The sequence below is a fragment of the Plectropomus leopardus genome, chromosome 5, assembly GCF_008729295.1.
Source record: "Plectropomus leopardus isolate mb chromosome 5, YSFRI_Pleo_2.0, whole genome shotgun sequence".
NCBI lineage: Eukaryota > Metazoa > Chordata > Actinopteri > Perciformes > Serranidae > Plectropomus > Plectropomus leopardus.
The window spans coordinates 14,772,282-14,792,525 of record NC_056467.1 but is presented as its reverse complement, the minus strand read 5'-3'; the positions used below and the strand labels follow the sequence as shown (position 1 = coordinate 14,792,525).

At 39.8% G+C, this 20,244-nt stretch overlaps 1 protein-coding gene across 2 annotated transcripts in view; it reads left to right on the top strand.

The window, feature by feature from the left end:
* relt (RELT TNF receptor) overlaps positions 1-17,608 on the top strand; it is a 32,130-nt gene extending 14,522 nt beyond the window's left edge. The window contains exons 2-11 of one of the 2 annotated variants that reach the window (XM_042486706.1): positions 4,330-4,404; positions 4,541-4,633; positions 5,064-5,248; positions 5,566-5,618; positions 5,738-5,992; positions 11,773-11,853; positions 12,449-12,527; positions 14,559-14,942; positions 15,783-15,905; positions 16,417-17,608. In XM_042486706.1, coding sequence (XP_042342640.1) covers positions 4,363-4,404; positions 4,541-4,633; positions 5,064-5,248; positions 5,566-5,618; positions 5,738-5,992; positions 11,773-11,853; positions 12,449-12,527; positions 14,559-14,942; positions 15,783-15,905; positions 16,417-16,420 — 1,299 coding nt within the window. In that variant the 5' untranslated portion in view covers positions 4,330-4,362 and the 3' untranslated portion in view covers positions 16,421-17,608. Of the gene's footprint in view, positions 1-4,329; positions 4,405-4,540; positions 4,634-5,063; positions 5,249-5,565; positions 5,619-5,737; positions 5,993-11,772; positions 11,854-12,448; positions 12,528-14,558; positions 14,943-15,782; positions 16,339-16,416 lie in introns of those variants that run through there. The other variant, XM_042486705.1, reaches the window with a different exon arrangement.
* The last annotated feature ends 2,636 nt before the right edge of the window (positions 17,609-20,244 follow it).

Here is a 20,244-nt window from a genome sequence, read left to right as displayed (position 1 = left end):
TGAGAACAACACTGATGGTTTTATGGGGGATTAAGGGAAACCAGAAGACCGACAGGATGGAAGACACTAGTTATCCAGTTAGCACATGAACAACACAACCACATACTGAAAGAACAAATAGTACTTATCATGCAGTTCTGCACAACAGCACAAACCATTTCTTTCTGCCAATCAACATGCTTCAACATGCTGAATCTGCCGTAGAAAAGCCACTATTGTGGAACATACTGTAAAAACTGTGTACAGTTGCTCACCGTCAGGCCGACATTGAATGGCTGACTGTCAGCTTGGTGTGTCAGGGCCCATAGAGGTGATGGTAAGCAGATTTCACTACCTTTGGACGGAGCCAAGTTATCAGTATCCTTGTTTTCAGTCTTTTTTAGCTCTGTATGTAGACAAACGAGAATGATTTTAATCTTCTTGTGCAACGAAAAAAATATATTTCCCAAAATGTGTAACTATTCTTTTAAAAGATGAGAGAGACTTCTGCGCTGCTGTTTGTCTGAGCAGAACTTTGTCCTGCATAGACTGCAGGAAGAGAAGGATGGGTGGCGGACACACATGGACGCAGGGGCGGTCATGTGTCATGTAGGTCCAGTGGAAGTTCCACGTGTGGCGGTCACTTCTGTAGTGGGTTTGTGGTGAAAACCACAGACAAACTGGATTAAATTGAAAATGCATCACACGCAGACAGCGCTGGCATGGATCTCCTGGCTGTGAATGGTGGACTTCAGAGAACAGTGGTCAGGGAGCTGGCACGTTTTGAAAGTCCTTTTCGGACATGTGTTCACATGCAATTTGTATTTCAAGCACATTTTCACTCCATGTGTCACTGTTGAATACAATTACTACCTTTTATGTGTGGATAGAGAGCAGGGAGGACAGCTGAAAAATGTCTTTCCAAAAGATTTCTCTTTTATCAAACATCTTTGCATTGACTGGAATCCAGAAAGTCAAAAATGACCTTTAACAGATGTTTTTGTGCCCCATACTGGAATGCACAGGCCTTTTCCAAAAGGTCAAATGTGAAGTCAGTCTGTTGTATGTAATAATTTTTAGATTACATGCATCTATCACACTATAAATCAGTTTCACCTTGCTCTGCCAAGTTAAAGTCCAGACGTTTCAGTCACTGCACTTCTGGAGGTCAAGCGAGGTTCTCTGTGGAAATCCAGCATTCCTCAACCCATCTAACCCTGTCCAATTTGTTACTTGACACTTTCCAAAAAATAGCTACTTAATTGTAGGTCCCATTTTTGTTTTGCTCTCTCTATCATTGTCGTTTTATTGATCATTTTTTCATTTTTTTTCAGCTTGTGTGTTGTATGCGTTTGCACGAGTACATATCTTTGTGCGTGTGTGACTTGTAATTAGCCTCTTGCTCTGGTCTGTATGGCATTTTAAAAAATGCTTCTATATATATCACACTATCAGACTGAAGTTATAGCAACTTCACTCTCTGCCACTTTCCATCCCTCCCTCTCCCTCTCTTCTCCTCGTCCTCCATGGCTTTATCGGTCCCTCGGTTCTGCGTGTTGTTTTTTCAAACTAGTGGTTTTTCTGTCCTAGCTTTATCTTTCTCTTCCTCCCTAAAATTATGCTTCAGTAGCCTGTCATTGGCACGAGGGCCCTGCCGAACCAAAATCATAAACTTGTTACATTTTTTATTTTCTTGTTTGTGTAAGGCAACTTGGTGTTGGCTAGATGTTATGGCATTCCAGATGTGCGCGCGTGTGTGTGTGTTTCCTGCATGAATAAGTATAATGTAATACACAGATAATGTGTTCAAAAATTATGTTAAGGCAATCAGCACACACTAATTGCGCATAGACATTACGGTGCAGGTGGATGTGCTGCGAGTCCTCTATGTGCTGACCACACACACAGAAAAAGAATGATTGGTTTTGAGAGGAGAAGTGTTGATTTGCTTGCTAACTTATGTTTAAAACATTATGTTTTGCTGTGTGGTCAGAGGTGAAGAGGTGCATTAATGCTGCCTCACCCCTCACACACACACACACTAACACACACACACACACACACACACACACACACACACACACACACACACACACACACTCCGACAAACACACTTGGTTTTAGCTATGACAGAAGGGGCATGTCCGAAGGATGTCAGGGGTGTGTCTGTGGTCACAGTGACAGTATAAGACACATGCAGGTACACTCACTTTTACATTCTACACTAGACTTACACAGTTTTGTGTGAACTCTCTGAATTCCAGAGTTGTATTTTACTTTCATCTCTCACAGTTAAGAGCTTTATTTAATTTAAAGATTTTTAATCTTAATTTTCTAGTTGTGAAGTCCAGTCGGTAAGAAAGTTAGATTTGAGTTTGGTCCTGACTCAGCATTTGTAGCAGTATACACAGCATCATTACTGAGTTGTCACGGCAACTGTGTCAATCAGCTGCAAGTCTGGGGTGAGTATGTTGCTTTGTCTTTCTCCTCTCTCTCCCAGTTTCTTGCTCTTTCATTTTCATCTCAATTTTTCCATCTTTTTCCGTCTCCTCCTTTACTCTCTACTTTCTTATCTTTCCTTCCATCCCTCTTCTTTCTCCTCTCTTTTTTGTTTGACATATTCCAAATAGGCTACTGCTTATGTTTTTGCTCTCATCCTTGAATGTTTTACAAGCCTATTTGGGTCCAGCCAGTCTGTCAGTTACATTTTCTTCTCTTGGGAAAAAAATACAGACTAAAAAAAAGGAAAAGCACCTTTGGCATATTTGGCTGTTTGATATGGTCATATTCTCAAGGACTGAGGTCGTTCACTGTGTTACGGAAGAATTTTATGTTGTGTGCGACTGTCATATCTATAATTTTAAAAGTGAAATCTCCACCACAAATAACCTGCTGCACGCTGACAGATCAAGGTCCCCCATGATAACACTGATCCTGTGTGAATTCACTGTCCTGTAATTCTGACCACAAATAGGAGCGCAGCATGCGGAAAAATTCTTGCAACATACTTTTGATTGTGTCAGTTTCTTTATTAATAGGATGTTGTGGAAAAAGTGATTGCAGGGGATTGTTTTTATGTAAGGGCAGTTTAAATTGTGAACACATGTTTTTTTTTAAAATAGGATTCTGGAGAGTCTGTCCTGGAAATGCATTTTTTTTCTCATTTTTTTTTCTTGGGTGCAATGGATGTGTCACACATTAGATATTTTATCAAATGTTTAATGAAGTGAGTTATGCAAATCTGGAGTGTGGGCATCGATTCAGAACAGTTGGACATTATCATTCAGTGACATACGTACATTTGCTGTCAAATGAATTAAACCTTTGTCCTCTGCATTTTGGTATATTAGATTAAGCAGTGAAAAGTCAAATGTGAAGGTGAGTCAGTGCAAGTGTCTGGATGTTATATATGGACTCAAGAATTTAACATTGATATGTGACCTCAGATTGGATTACATTTTAGTCTGTTCAGTTATATAGAAGCATCAGTACAGGACAGTAATAAATACCGACCACTTGTTCTGTGTGCATATAGATATGTATGTATATGAGTGCATTGTAGGGATTTATGCTATCTTAAATAAGCTGTTGTCAAATATTTTCCAACTGCAAATTACTAACTTTAGACATGACATTGTTTGGCTGTTGCACCATGTGAAAAAAAGAACTATAAGTGCAGACTCTAAGAAGACTTCTTTTTTTCATTCATTTCTAAAATCCCCCAAAACACTGCAAAATAAAGCAGCACAATCATCCTCATTTGCAATCAAAAGACAATTTTTCTAACTCACCTCAATCCCTGGAAATACTCATCTCAGCGACTGCTATCATCAAGGGTTGAGAAAGTCAGCATGTGTTCGTAAATGAATATGTTGTTGCATGAATAATTGCTTTAAAGGGTGTATTTGAGTACCTTCAACCTAAAAATAGTCACAGAAAAGCCCTGGTTCATTCACTCTTGTCCAAAAAAAGAACCTGATTCATGGTAAATGTTATTTACGGCACTGGCACCTGCTTACCTCCCTGTCACTCTGGATAATACACAAAAAATGACTCAGGTGTTTTTCACCATGTGAGCGTGTGTGGTTTTGTGTGAGTGTGTTTGCTTATGGACTGTATGTGTGTGACAGAAGTGTTGTAATCTCATCAAATATGTCATGTTGTTATATGTCATGTGAATTGGCACTTAAAAGGTCAATAAATCATATTTGCAATAAGGGCTCAGTTGGGTTGATCAGGGTGACATGGTTCATTTTTAGTGTCCAGTTTAATACCCATGTGTATGCGATCATGTTTTAAAATCTGAGTGGCCCTTTTGCTGACATGGATCTGTCTCCTGTCTCCTTGTAGATCATATGAACATAGAAGAATATATTGAAGAAGATGAGGAACCACCTTTGCTGCTCAGCTCTCGTCCTTCTCACGGTACACGTGCATTTGTGTGAATGTTTATGCCCTCCCAAAAAAGGATGTGTTACCCTATAGACCAGCTGCCATGTACATGAAGATTTAGTGAGTGAGTGCAAACTCCCACTGACTCATGAGCTTGTGTGTGTTCCAGGTGTTTGGCTGTGGTGGGACTGCAGCAGTGCAGTGTCGGTGGGGGAAAGGATGTGTGTGTCTGCAATGCCCCGCTGGCCAGGAGCCCTCCAAGGTGAGAATACAAACTGTTATAAAAATGATTAATAACAACCTTATTTCAGGGACATTGTTAATATATATTATATCACTGCTATTACATTTTATGCTACAATTGAGGGATGTTTAGTTCTTTGAAAGTATTTTTTATACCCTTACACACAAAAAAATCAACCCATGTTCCTTAATTATGCCTTCCTCCCAACCTATCTGAATGCACCTGTTTCAGCATGGTCCATTTCTCCTTACTCTGTATAATTTAAGTAATACAGAACAGAATGTACAAATAACTTGTGATATAGCTTGCTATAGCCATATATGAAATGTATGAATGAATTTTGATTTGCAGTAACCAAGTGAATTACTATGTGTACACAGAGTGATGCTTCATTTTGTGATTCTGCAGCCTGTTTTTCTTGAGTTCAGTAATGTTTTTTTCCTGCCAGGCTTGTGGGCAGATCCGAAGCCCAACAGAAGAGGTACATTGTCAACTGTGCCCGACTGGAAGCTTTTCAGAGGCATTTGACTCTGAGATTTGCCGCCCACACACTTCCTGCAAGATCCTCGGCCGTAAGGTTGCAACCCCTGGCACTACGACTTCTGATGCTGTCTGTGGGGACTGTCCACCTGGGTGAGCCCTACCTGTCTGCTTGTTAATCTTAATCCACATGCAGTTGACTGAAACTGCAGGTCTGACATTCAGAGTGCTTTGCTCAAACATGCGCCTCATAAACTTTTATTTGTTCTAAATTAAGTCCTGCGAACACACACGTACACTACGTCATTCACCACAATGGGCAGGCAACATCAAGCACCGTAGGACAAAATATGCCACAGGCTAAGACCACTAATTCATTCTTTTATTGTAGAATGGACCTCATCTTTTCTCTTCTCTCCATCCAGCTGTCTAATTATGCTCTTTTCTGCTCTTTCTTTCTCCATTTTCAGGTTTCACTCCACTGCCACAGGGGAAGTTTCCACCCAGATCCCCTGTGTGAAATGTAAGCATGATCCCGCAGCATGTTCTCTGACAATGTGTTTGACTGCACATCCTCCATTATTTGGTCTGGTTTATGCTCTTACATCCTGCTCTCTTTTTTCTTCCTCTTTTTTCTCTTAGCGTCTTCGCATGTCCGAACAGTGCGTACAGTTGGTAAAGGTCAATCCAGTGGTGCAGGCGGGCCAGTCAATGGCACAGTGGTGCGCAGTGCTGAGGAGAAGACTGCAGAGTACGCCGTGTTTGCTTTGGTGCCCATCTTCTGCGTGATGGGCCTGTTAGGTATTCTCATCTGCAACATCCTGAAGAAGAAAGGATACCGCTGCACCGCTGATAAAGAGGGAGGGGATGAAGAAACTGCCACACCACAGAAAGAAGGTGAGCGAGATGAAATGACAGGAATTGCAAAAAAAGGCAGGAAATGAAAAAGAAAAGAAAAATAGAGCAAAGATAGAAAGCTGCATGGTGAGTGACTGCTGAAACTAGCATTTATGTTCAGGTTGTTCTCACGTTCGCCCATAAAACTCATACACACATGTGCATGATGTGGTTAAGTGTTGTCAGGAGTCGGGGCAAAGCCAAGCCCAAAGGGCAGTGTCTTTGCATGCAGTCACAGTCCATGTATCTCTGTGATGTGACTGCACGCACATCTACGTGGGAAGCACTTTTTTTTATCTCTTTGAACTTTGACCTCACAGGGGTCATTACATGTCATGCATGTGTTTTTCTAAGCAAGCGCTGTTATTCTTGTATTTTTCCTATCTGAAAAGGGGGAAAAAAAGCATTCCCATCAACTCCCTGGCCCTCCTGACGTCAGGGAGAAACTGACTTGGGTAAACACAAAAAGATGTAAAAAGAGAGGCAGGGAATGTGAGGACATAAGGATGGGGGTGGTATTAACCGAAAGAGAGATTGATATCAATAAATGGAGAACTTTTAGTTTAGAAAGGAAAAAGTAGAGAGACACAGAGTGATTAAGCTATAAAACAAGCATTGACTTACCACACCCGTTCTGTGGTTTCCAAGTAACACGAGTGCTCTTTATCCCTGTCCTTTGTAAGTGTATTATATAGTTGTATTGTCCTGGAGGACTCTTACACCTGGAGTTCTGCTGCCTTTAACCCAAAGTAGTCGCCTGTGGTAGTTGTAATACCTGGTGTGATCCTGATGGTGAAGCAACCACCGTCTTTAGACCTACATGTTGTGAGCACAATGTGAGAAATACACCCATATTTCCTCTGTGCACATATTGTATTGTATTGATGTAGTGTTCCCAGACTTGTATAGCAGGTTAAAGCCTTGCGTTACACACTGTGCGTCATCTACTGCTCATAGCAGCTCTTTTGTCTGGTACATTTCCACATAGAATATATGACCTTTAGATAACTATGTCTGCTGCAAGGACTCACTTATGGTTGCACAAACTTATTTGATTTAGCAAACATTGCAGAATCACTTTTGTGTTCCCTTGGTTGCCTCAAAAAGTAGACATTGCTTAAAGCACTCGTTTGTTTGGGAACTATTGGGAAATTCACTTATTTACTTTCTTAGATTAGAAGACTGATACCAATTTCATATGTGTTCATGAGATATGCAGCTACAGCCATCAGGTGGTTAGCTTTGCTAACACAAAGTTTGGACAGAGTTTGGGAAACAGCTAGCCTAGCTCAGCCTACCAGCACTAAAGCTTGCCGATTCCCTATAACAAACGATGCCAGATTACAAACTGCACTAATGGTATGAAATGGTTCATTCCCATTTCCTAAGAGGGCATGGTCGTCTATACTCTGTATAACCCCACCTTGTTCTGAAGTGTTGTGAGGATTGTGTGGATAGATGAATGCAGATTAAGTAAAAAAAATGAAGTTTCTTCTTATTTTGCAGCTCTTTTTATCTGCTAGTTTAGTTTCTGATATTAACCCAGTACAAGATCATATCAGTTGCTGCCACAAAACTGCAATACTGTGTTGCTATACTGGGCCTCGAACAAAGTTTATTTCCCCTGATAATGCCATTTTAGTATCTGAATGTTTAGAATGCTTAGGGCTTGTGAAAAATGGGTCCAATATTTATTTCAGTGACTTTGGGGTAAAAGGTCATAATCTGTGCTCGCAGTCATCTCTCCCATTGGAATGAACAGACTCAGGACCTGCTGCTTGTCTCCTATATGGGAGTGGTGCAAACCCACGTGACACAGACCGAGGAAATGACTCAAAAGTGAGCTTTCTCAGAGTATCAATGGTCTCTGAGCTTGCTAATTACATTAAATTGTAAATTGTAGTATTTACACTATGGTTTTGGTAGGAATCAAACCAACAAGATACATTATGTTTTAATAAGTGAGCTTTAGAGGTATTGGTAAGTGATTTTTGTGTGACAGACCCAGGCCAATATTATTTATCAAGCTAAGCTACCCGCCTGCTGGCTGTAACTTCATATTTAACAGACAGCTATAAAAGTTGTATCAATCTTCTCATCTTACTATCAACAGTTAAGCACAGCGTATTTACCAAAACTTGCTACCACTGACTTTCAGAGGCTACGCAAAGAGCTCATCAAGCTTAATAGCTAAATAAATTACACTTTCAGGTATTATTTTCCTCACTTATTTGCTACTTTTTTTCTATTTGCCATATCACTATCTGTGTACCTGAGCGGTTAATGTCATTTAGTGTGTAAGCATAAACAGATTAAAAGGCTAAACTGGTTTATCCCTCACTCACCTGATGGTGCGCGGCTCAGAGGAAAGCTGTATGACAGCCAAGTAGTGTCAGACGTCAGGAGCGTCAGAGCACAGCTGCCCTCAAATATCAGACTCTCCGTCAGCATGACCCATGTCAGCAAACATTGACAGAGGTTTGCACAACACCTGCTGCTTTTGATTATGCTTATGGACTTATGTTAGGATTAAAACATTACATTCGGTAGCAACATTTTCCCCCATTTTAGCTACAAATACCCCCTTAGTTTGTGTCTTTTATGCTTAAAAAGCAAAGCTTCTGTGTTGTGTCCAAGTCTCAAGAACACATCACTAATGCTTTGTTGTAGATTTAGTGATCTAGGGCCAGCAGATTCAGATTTCATGACAAGTAGCCTATCACTGTTTCATCTATCACTAGCAGTAGCCAAAAAATGACATGCATTGCAGAATTTCAAAAAACTACTCGATCCTCCCATCTGCTCATGTATTTGAGACACAGTCTGTGTGAAGATGTGATTTCAGGCCTCCATTAGGACAGAAAGAGGTCATAGCAGCAGTCCTTCGGTCAGTGATCTTGTTTGCAGTGTTGCCTCGGTCTCTTCCTCTCTGAGCACTTTGTTGTGAAACTTTAGACATGCCTGCACCCAAAGAGAAACTCCCTCAACCCCCATCCCCTGCTGCTCTCTTTATCTGCCCCTGTATTTTCCATTCAACCCAATTTCTTGGCTCTCTAACACTCCCTCCGCCTTCTCATATGAACATGACACGACCCATCCATCTCTGCTTTCCCAGCCAGATCAATAATTCAATTGGGTCCTCATCCAATAGTCTCTTCTTTCTTATTCCTCTCGCTTCTCCTTCTCTGTCTCCTTTCCTTGTTCCTTTCTTGGTTCCTTTTTCTGTTAACCCATTTTTTGCTTTGTTGATTTCTTGGGCTTGCCTGTTTCTTGCTATTTCAGCTGACTACATGACTACATGTTGTCAGGAATGAAAAGAAAAATGGTATCAGTAGGCTCCAGAACAGAAAATTAACCATGACAATTAATTTAAGACATTATAGGGATAACAAGTAGCATTACTCTTAATGAGTAACTTCAATTTCAACCTCAATGCAAAGGGAAAAAAAGATAATATCTATGTTATCTATGTTATATATCTAATAACTATTTTGCAAATGTAGTGTTTTTCCATTGGAAACTCGCCACAGCAGCTGGGGTGATTTAGGACCTTATCACCTTCACCTTCACCTCCTCTCTTCCTCTCCCTCTTGTACAGCTTTGAGATCAGATGATGCAGTGGTGCAGTGAGAAGCTATAACTCTGCATGTCATAGTGAGACAAATAAAGGTAAAGAGAAGGGAGCATAAGCATAATAAAGACTGTACAGACAAGAGCAAGTGGCTAATATAAAAAAGTAAAGGACTGCAGGTAATAATTAAGAATGAAGGAGTTACCCGAGGGCAGTCAGAGGCTTTTTATCCTGCATGGGAAAACTTTTATCCCTTTCCCCCTTTGCCTCTCTTGTTGTTATGTAACTATCCTTGTTGCAGTGCACTGTCTGTCTGCCTGTCTGTCTGCATGCTGTAGTACTGACTGGGCTATGGTTAGAGGTAAACTTCTTACTCCAGCACTTTTCTCATCATCTCCGCTCAGGGGGAACACCCATGGGGATGAATTACAGCAAGGCCAAGCTTAGCACAGCAGGACAAAAATCAGACTCTGCAAAGCTGCAGATAGGGGAAAGTTTGACTTATTGGAAAGCGCAGTGACAGGAGCACTGAAGGGGAGAAACAAAGAGGGCAAATGTGGGGTCGATAACACAAGAAATGTCGTGAGCCGGAGTCAGATCTGCAACTTTGTGTTCACGCAGCGTGAAGCTCAACCTGCTCAGACACAAGGGCAGAGTGAAAGGTGGAGTTTAGATGCTGCAGTTTTTAGTTTCAGCCATGTTAGCTCCACATGACTGCTGCATTTAACCCTTTGAAACCTCAGCATATTGGCTCGATCTCTTTCAAAAACATGACAGGAAGGAAATGATAAACTCAAAAAGAAACGACCCACAAATTAGTAAAAAGTTACAAGAAAATTAAAAATAAGGAAAGGAAAAAAAAAACAAAAAAATGACCTGAACAAATATCTGACAACAGGGTGACAGGGGACATAATGTGGCTGACACTGAAACATTGAACACATGCGTCTGACTCTGTTGAAGGAATAAATAGAAGAGAATGAGTGCCACACTGTGAAATGGATGCCGTTATCCTCACATAGCAACAGCCACTGTGGAGACAGAGCTATTGTTATGGCCTAACAACAGCCTGACATTGCTTATGCAAGACAGACATGCACATAGACACAAATGCTTCCATACAGTCACATTTTGCCACACAGATACACACAGTCACCTGGCATTGGGGATCTGGTACACACACACACACACACACACACACACACACACACACACACACACATATAGAGCCCTGTGTGCTCCAGCAGTGCTGAATGGAGTGTGATCGCTGAGTGAGCTATTCTGGACCCCCCAGCGCCCTCATCGCTCTCCTCTCAGTTGCCTCACTGTGCTGTGCTATTATGGGATGGTCGGGGGGGTGTTGCCATGGAGGCATATCTATTCTTTGCTGTTCAGTCATCCACATCCATCCTTATCAGTCCCATCGTGCACCGGGGCACGATATCCCTGCAGTCACATGCACTAAAGTGTATTGTCTCTGTCTCTATCTGTGAATGAAGTAGCCGTTAACAGTTATTTAAAGCAAATCTATGATTTGGATTCTGTCTTTATATATATATATATATATATATATATGTATATATAAGGGATCGCCCAAACAGGATGAACATATTGAAATATACAAAATATACGTATGTTAATATAGTAAAGTTCATATTTGTATTTGTATTTTTGTATGGATGGACAGTTTGAAATACATGGCATTTTTTAAGAATAAATCCCATATTTTAATAATAATGTTTTTAGCATATGGTTTAACAAAATGATCTCAATCAAGGTCCTCTTATTTGCTTTTCTCCAAAATCAACTGCATCTCATTTTCTTCAACAGCACATTTTTCTCAGTCATCACTGAAATGGCTCAGTTGTTATAAGGTGACCTAAATATGATTTTAGGCATAAATGTAAACGGTCTGACCTGAAAAGTATCGTTTTTTCCAGCACACATAAAGGTATTTATAGTTAACTAAAACTAAACCAAAATAATAATAATAACTCTAATGCCAAGATGTCTCATCATCACGCAATTCTCTACTACAGTGTGCTGCAGTGCAAGTAGCTTATTTTTAATATATATTAGAATTAATCCACTTTAATGAATTGCATTGGTTATGTTAGCATGTCATTACATATGTCGATGTACTAAAATGCAATATCCAGAATTAGAAAACAATTCATGACAAATCTCTGTCTCTTTTTGCTTACTTTAGGTAACAACTGTCCCTACATATCTGACGACCTGAATGAAGACACCATCAGTGTTCTGGTTCGCCTCATCACTGAGAAGAAAGGTAGGTACTGAGCAGCAGTGACGTCACCTACGAGCTGGCGGTCAGAGCCATTTCATCTCTTGTGGCTTCAGAGGGGAACACAGTGTCATAAGCGTACGTCACAGACACCGCTTCACTGCTGCAGCTGTCACATTATCGGGATGGCTGATGAAAGAAATGCAAACACAGCAAATAGTGAAAAGAGACACTGGTTGTTTCTGAAAGGGAATGAAAATTCTTCTCTTTATAAGACATTGACATTATTAATAGATGCCGAAAAGGCACAAACTGGTGCATAAAAAATTACCATGCTGGAAATTAAGTGTTTGATTCACAAAAAATTCTGGTGGAGACCTCCAAATCCTCCATTTCATATGTGTCCCTTCCATATTACCTACTGATGATTTCACTGTATCTGAAACTTTTACCACGGATGTTAAGTTTTCAAATCAATCACCAATAAGCACAAACATGAATGATATAATTAAACCTCTAACATGGTCTCAAAACCATATTTCAGCAAATAGTGCAAGTTTAAGTATTCTTATTACAATTTTCACTGTCACTAGTCAAAATCATTGATTGAGTGTCATCCAAATGTTTGTGTGTGTTTCAGAAAATGCTGCTGCACTGGAGGAACTGCTGCTAGAGTACGAGAGCAAACAGATGGCCATGAGCAAGAGCTCGTCAATCAAGTACGAAACCACACGGGCCTACACACCCTCAATATATGTCTTCAACATATACTTTTGCGCAGTCACGCTGCTCAAGATTGAGCAGAATATTAAAGGAAAGTTTGTAAAAGAGTTAGGCAGTGGAAAAATTTGGAAGGAGGCTCCAAAAGAAAAGTCTATGTCCTGAATGTGTGGGTGTTTGTGTGTACAGCAGGATGTTCAGCAGAGAGGGAGACAAAATGTTGCCAAGAGTTACAGAAAGTTGCTCTTCAGGTATGAGAGCAGAAAGTTGAATAATTTAGATCAACCTTACAATTGCACATAGTTTTCGTACAAATTTAGTAGAAAACATTATGATTTACCTCAAGCTCCCAGTGGAGCCACATGATATAAAACATTGTAAATCTGTAATATTTTCCATTACAAACAGGTATTATACAGTATTACAGTATTGTAACTGCATACCCCGAACACATTTTAATTATATAATATCACCTAAAATGTATTCTTTTTGTACCAAAAGAAAAAGAAGAATCGAAAGTGAGAAAGTAATCTCATACACATAAAGTTTCCTCAGTGGAGGTCTGGAGTGGGCTGACACTTTGCAGTGACTCACTGCCGCATGTCTGAAGTGAATGTCTGACACAATTGTAACCGCTGTCTCTTGAGTCATGAGGCTTCAACAGCCCATCTGTCGCTAAGCTCATTGGCTGTCACACAGCTTGTAGTCACACGATTTACATGACCAAGTGTCGCTGTGGTTGTAATCTGCGGCTGTTAAAAGTGCTCAAGTAGTCAGAAGTTAATCTAACAAATCCAGCAACATGTTGCTTTACACCACAGTTTGCGACACTGTGTTTTCGAATTTTCCTTTATCAGCACTGGGAGCAGAAGACAGAAATGTCATCTTCACATTCCAGATTGCTGCGTTATTCTTTGCTGCTCACAGAAGTTCATCTTATCTCACAATTTTATATGGAGGTTTATTAGATCCATTACACATCTACAATAGTGAGAGGTCTCAGGGGCCTCCGGCAGTATGCTGCTGCTGCTCAATGGGTCGCTGTAACATGTGAGCTTTAGATTCGAGAACATTCTGACACCCACACGCGATATGCACATTGAAATCTGGAAAGCTGTCAGATCCTCTGTGTGTGTGTGTGTGTGTGTGTGTGTGTGTGTGTGTGTGTGTGTTGGGACGTTCTGCAGGGGTCACTATAGGTCACCCACTACAACACAGGGACGCACAGCTGCATTCATCACTTTTGCGCTGCCTTTCTATGCACAAAAGAACAATGGAAAAACAAAAAACTAAGTGAAAGAGGCCTAGGAATAGAGATTAACTTTAGATTTTAAGTTTTTATTTATTTTCCATCTACACATTCAAACTGAACAAAGTCAGAAGTCAAGGTAACGCTTTCGTAAAAGACTCACTTGTCATCCTAGCGTTATGTTTTGTCACAAAGCAACACAAAACTTTTAAATTGTCCAAGTGGAGCAATATCTGTATAAATTGTCAGGACTGATAAGACAAGTGTTTTCATGATGTTAGTAACAAAAATGATCATATGAATATAGTCCTTTATAAGACCCAGATAAGTTTAAGTGTGTAGGCTTTCATGCAATCATATAGGAACTATTTTCTTTCTACTGAACTACTCCCACAAACCGTATCACTGCGCAGAGGAAAACAAGCATCTTCTCATGGACGAGAGGCTCATGACAGCTTGAGATGTAAACATTAATGCCGTCCTCATTGGCTGAGCTGTAGTAATAGTTAGTACCAAAAGCCAAGTGCCATATAGTTCCATTATATTGGAGATAAGGCCGACATACTGCTGATGTCTCCAGCACTCAGCAGCTCACACTTAAACCATCTAGACTGATAAAAAAGCACTACACGTAAGAGGAAAAATATGTAATGTTTTCTCTTTAAGTTTATTTTTTTCAATATTTGAAGGAAAATTCACTATTTGTCTTGACTAAATTGAAGAAGAAAATGCCTAATCAGGTGTTCACTCCCTCCTCATTCTCTCCTGTTCTTCCTCCCAGGTTCCCCATGCTGTCTCCCCTGTCCCCGTTCCGCTCCCTCCCAAGGCTGTGTCCCCATCAGTCCCACCTCCACACCATCTCCGGCCTCTCTGGCCTGGCCCCCAAACACGGCTACCGCTGCACCCGCTGCGCCCAGAGAAAGTGGCCCCCTGTTCTCATCCCTCCCCTGGACTCCCTCAAAGACCCCCTGAAGCCCCCCCAGAGCCTCATCCTGCCCTCCCTTGATTCATCCAAGGACCAGCAGAGGAGGCCCCTGCTGGGCGGAGTGTTTATCGATACCCATCACACAAAAGCTGTTGTGCCAAATACTGTACAGGAGAAGCTGGAAGGGAGTGAAGTGAAGGAGCGGAAGGAGGGAGAGCTGACGGTGATGTCTGTGGGGAGGTAAGACATGTCAATGTCATTTGATACCCAACACACAACTGACAATGCACAAGAGGACATGCCATGAAAATATTGTTCCTTTTACTTCTACTCCACCATATTTTAGCGGCAAATGCTGTCCTTTTTAATACATTTATTTGAGAGCATTAGTTATTAGTTACTTTACAGATAAAGATGTCATGTATGATTAAATTTAATTTATACTGGTGCATCTTTGAACTGTGGTATTTGACTTAATCTACTTACTTAACTGAAGAATCTGAATACTTAGTCCATCGGTTACAACCATCTGTAAAATTTACAAACGGTTTTTAATGGAAGAAGTTCAGATCAACAGTAGAATTAGTTGATTTTAAGGTCAAGTGTGTAAGATTTAGTGGCATCTACTGGTGAAACTTCTCCCATGTGCCAAGTGTGCAGGGGAACTACAGTGGCCACTGTGAACAACATGAATACATGAAAACACAAATGGCCCTATCTTGAGCCCATTTTTGGTTTGTCTATTCTGCCCTACTGTAGAAACAACATGGCTTACTCTATGGAAGAGGACTGGCTCTGTTTGTAGAAATAACTGCTCAATCAATAACATAGCGATTCTTATTTTCAATTATGAATATTACAGACCATTTCTACCAATTCATGCCCCTAAATCCTACACTTCGGACCTTTAAACTAACTCTCAAAAAGTGGCAGAAAAAATCACAATTAAGAAAGCACAATTAAGCCACACGCACTCAAACAGCTTCACTCTCCTATAAGAACATGCGTGTTTTAGATTTAGTCATAGTACCATGATTGTAATGAATGTAACAGTGATCATGTCTCTTGCTCCACCAACAGATTTCAAGTTGCCCAGATCCCAGAGCAGAAGCCTGTCCCAGTGGAAACCAAGACATCATCCCATGAGCAAAGAAACTCCCTGTTTGGAGGGAAATCCTTCTGCTCCTCATCGGGCATCAGGAGGTACAACCCGCAACACACAGTCACATGCTTCCACTTTTTCAGTCTTAGTACACTTCTACCCCACAGCTACTCGCAGGAACTCTCCTTCCCCATTTCTTTTTATTTCTCCCACAATTGCAATGATTTAAAGTGCTGTGAAGAAGCTTGAGATCATTTGCATGTCAGCTCATGTTCTTGTGGCCAGCACTGATTGTGTGGTCTGCTTCCCTGGGAAAGAAAATTATACACAGTATGATCAGTTTATCAGAGTGCCTCTAAAATGATTCAGGCAATGAGCTTGTTCTGTGTGTGCTAAAACTTTCCGATCCAGAATTACTGCAGTAACCATGTGGCCCTGCCTGTTGTCAAACATATTTGTTGGATTCATCAGAGTGTAGGCTTTAGTGGATTTAGATTTATTTGTGTTTATTTGTTATTTACCCTATATACAGTTATCTGTTTCACTGCTTATTCCATCTTGTCCTCCACATCCTCATGCTGCCAACTTGTTGACATTTTGACTCTCTTTCAGGTGAAGAGACAGAGAGATAACGCTACGAGAATGCTACCTCGCTGAAGATGACCTCATCATTGCTGACATCTTGACAGCTGGCAGAGAGGTCGGCAGGTGTTTCTAGACAACTGACATCAAGAAACCAAAAGAACCACCTTGTGCTGGAAGAAGTTGTTTTTTCATGCGATAAGAGGAATATAACTGTATTTATTATTACATAAAAACAATAATTACTTTACAGATGTATCAGTTATCATATAAGTTCAGCTGAAATCACAGCTGCTTTATCATCCTTATCTAAAGAGAAAGTGGATAGCTTTGTGATAAGACTGTGGACATCTAAATCTAGTGAGCAACTACGTAAGCAAGTAAGCGACGAGCTGAGCAAGCACGAGAGGGAGAAAACCAGGAGACGTTTCAATCATAAAAATGCACTTTGAGCCCCTGTATTTGTGTTTCCATGTTTAAAAAAATAGATAATGGGGAAACACACATAGGCTGACACGTCTCTACCATACATGTAGACAGGCACATCTACACTACTTCGGTGCAGTGAAGAGGACAAAACTCTTTTAAATAAATTACTGACAGAATGGCACATTTCAAACAAAAGTTTGTCCATAAAAAACTAATTTAAGTGTGTCCATTTTTAAAAAGAGGAAATATAAGGCCAAGTTGTCTGTGATCAAGTGCCATCTGAATTAAGAGTATGAAGGTTTTTTATTACCAAAAGACTGATATGGGGGTCATAAGACACTTGATTTAAGACTACTGTAGCACTACATTAAGTATTATGAGGACAAAATAAAAATGTTATAAAATTCAACATAGTTTTGTTGTTTAGATATCTTTTTTAAAGTATTTGCAGGTGATTTGAGGTTTTAGACCTTGAAGATGTTAAATGTAGTCTCAAAGGGACAGTTCACCCGAAGATCAAAAGTAGATTTTTTTTTCATCTTATCTGTAAGGCTATTTATCAGTCTAGATTGTTTTGGTGTGAAATGCCCATTAGAGATGTCTGCCTTCTCTGGAGTGAAATACTGATGAGACTTTCAAATGTATTTTTTTGGCACTTGAGCACCACAGCCAGATTTTTATTATATCACAGAAAATTTAGAAATCTTACGGCTGATACCTCCAACACTCAGCAGCTCAGACCAAAACAGTCTAGACTGATAAATAGCACTGCAGGTCAGCCAAAAAATGTAATTTTGATTTTGCTGTGAACTGTCCCTTTAACAGTAGATGCAGTCACTGAGTTCAAAGAACATTTTAGAGTTTAAGAAAAAAATAACTCAGCGATGCCCTCCCAGCCACAGTCAGCATTGATAACATTTGCAACTTTTAAGCTCTTAGACCAGATCTAAGTAAGGGATAAGGGGCCAAAATTGTGTTCTCAGATGGGCCCCCAATATTGTATCACAGCATATTTTTTTATGATACTGCATCCCTACACTAGTTAGAGGCTCTGGTTGTCATTTGGGTCCTGGAGCAAAAATGTGAGGTAATATCACTTTTGTAGAATAGAACATGTAAATGGATGTACATATGTTAATATGGGTGGGTACAGAGAAACAGACTTGCTTTTATAATTTTAGCATACAGTATGTATGAGATGTATGAAGACAACTGCACTGCACCAGTAAGTGTAGTCAATCTGTAGTCAATCAATCAAAAAACTCTGTCACAGCATCAGATATATGAACTGAAAGGCTGGATCACATCAAAATACACTTTTTATCACAATTTGAGTGCAACATTTCAGTGTTTTAATCATCAACTTTTAAAACCTACAAAGAGTACACACAGCCAGACTCCAGATATGAAACTGTCAGAGACCACTCCCTCATAAAAATACACATACACATATTTATTTTATTTACAGTTTAATTAAATAAACCAACCAGTGGCTGCAGAGGACTAGTGGCTCAGTTGGCTTCGGTTTACATCCTCATGGGTTTTAAAGAGTGTACTGTAACCACAGAGGTTTTTTATCCACTCATTTTCACATTTTCTTATGTTACAAGGAATATAAGAAATATTTATTGGTTGCAGCAGTTACACGTTTTCATTTGATCTGTTTTTAATACTATTATTAGGATTATTTTTATTAAATGTTTTCAATTGCTGGTAGGATGGAAGGATAAAGAAAAACATTCATCTCATTCACTTTGTAGATTGCATTTATAATATTGCATTTTTCTGTATGATGTTTTTACTCTTGAAATAAAGAACAGGTGTATTTTAAATGCTGTCTTGTTTGCTGTTCTTGCTGGTGACAGTGAGATAGCTTTTGAGTGATTGTTTGCTGTTGTCTGTGACTGTGTGAGGTATGGGTGTGTGTGGGAACATTTAGTGTGCTAGAAAAAGTTTAACAAAAAAAAAAAGTTAAAACTGAAGCATCAGCAGCAAGGACCTGTCTTGTTTGTTTGGCAGTGTCGCCCTCCAGTGGCAGAGACACTACAGGTAAAAACTTTTTTTTTTCTTTTTTTTTTATGCACTGGTCAACTTTTAGATTTTGGTCCATTTTGCTTCCGTAACAAGTTTTCTCTTAGATCAGTTGAGAATTTACATTCAATTTTTTTATTTTAGTTCAGATTTCTGTTCTGGTAAAGGTTGCAAAAAGTGCCTGTTTGATTTTATGGAACAAAAAGTTAAACCCAACATTTGTCATACAGAGGCAGTGGTGCGCCGGAGCATTGTCTTTATCATATGAAACTTGAGAAAAAAAAATGCAAGTCTCATTAAAGAAAAGGGTCAGCACATGGTTGGGAAAAAATAAATGCACTGGATGTAATTTTAGTTATTTTCCATTTTTGTGCTGGATGTTTTAACTGATCACTTGTGGAGGTGTGTCATCCTCAGACTGATTGTGATAGGCTACACTGTTGTCAACCACCTGCACTCACTCAGTAATCAGGAATGGACACCCCCTGCCAAGCTTTTAAAATGTTTGTTTGATTCTTTTTCAACTTTTTGTTTCCTTTTTAAGAAGCTAGGGTTGAAACTGATGTGTGTTTTAATGCAAGTAGCCCTGTTTTTACTAAAGGCTTTTTAACTTAATTCAAGTGCATGTGTTCCTCATCCAAGCATGAGAACCTGAAGTTTTTTCCCCTCCGTGTGCAGCACTTATTTTTGCTCCCATTTCCACAGTTTTAGGTTAAAAATCCAATACTTTTTAAAATTCACTCAATAGATATCTCTCAGATTCTAGTTGCAAATTTGTTAAAATTTGTGTTAGTGAACACCTTTCCTTTTCCAAGTTAATCCATCCACTTAACAGGTGTTAGCATTTCAAGATGCTGATTGAACAGCATTATTACTACACGTTTGCCTTGGGATAGTGGCAATAAAAGGCCACTCTTAGATTTGAAGTTTCACACCGCCCAGTGCCACAGATGTCACAAGTTTTGAAGGAGTGTGCTATCAGCATGCTAACAGCAGGAACATCCACCTGAGCTGTTTCATGTAAACTTAATGTTGATCTCACTACCATGAAATGTCCACAAATCGTCACCATTAATGTGACAGATGGTCATTGGTGCGCATTCCTGCAGTCAACAAGCTAATGGTGCACTCCCTCAATAAGTTAAGTTAAGTTTTATCTTATCTCCCACAATGATAGTGAGATTTACTGTACAGTCTGTATGCAAGAAATTGCATCTAGTTTAAAGAAATGCAGTACAGTACATAAAACAAATGATACAAATGTATCACCATAAACATTTTTTCTAAATGTATACATGTTTATTATTATAACATCATTTTAAGTTCTTTCACATTTTTGTGTCACACACACTACAGCACAATCTAAAAACAGCTGACAGAGTGGTCTAGTTTAACCTC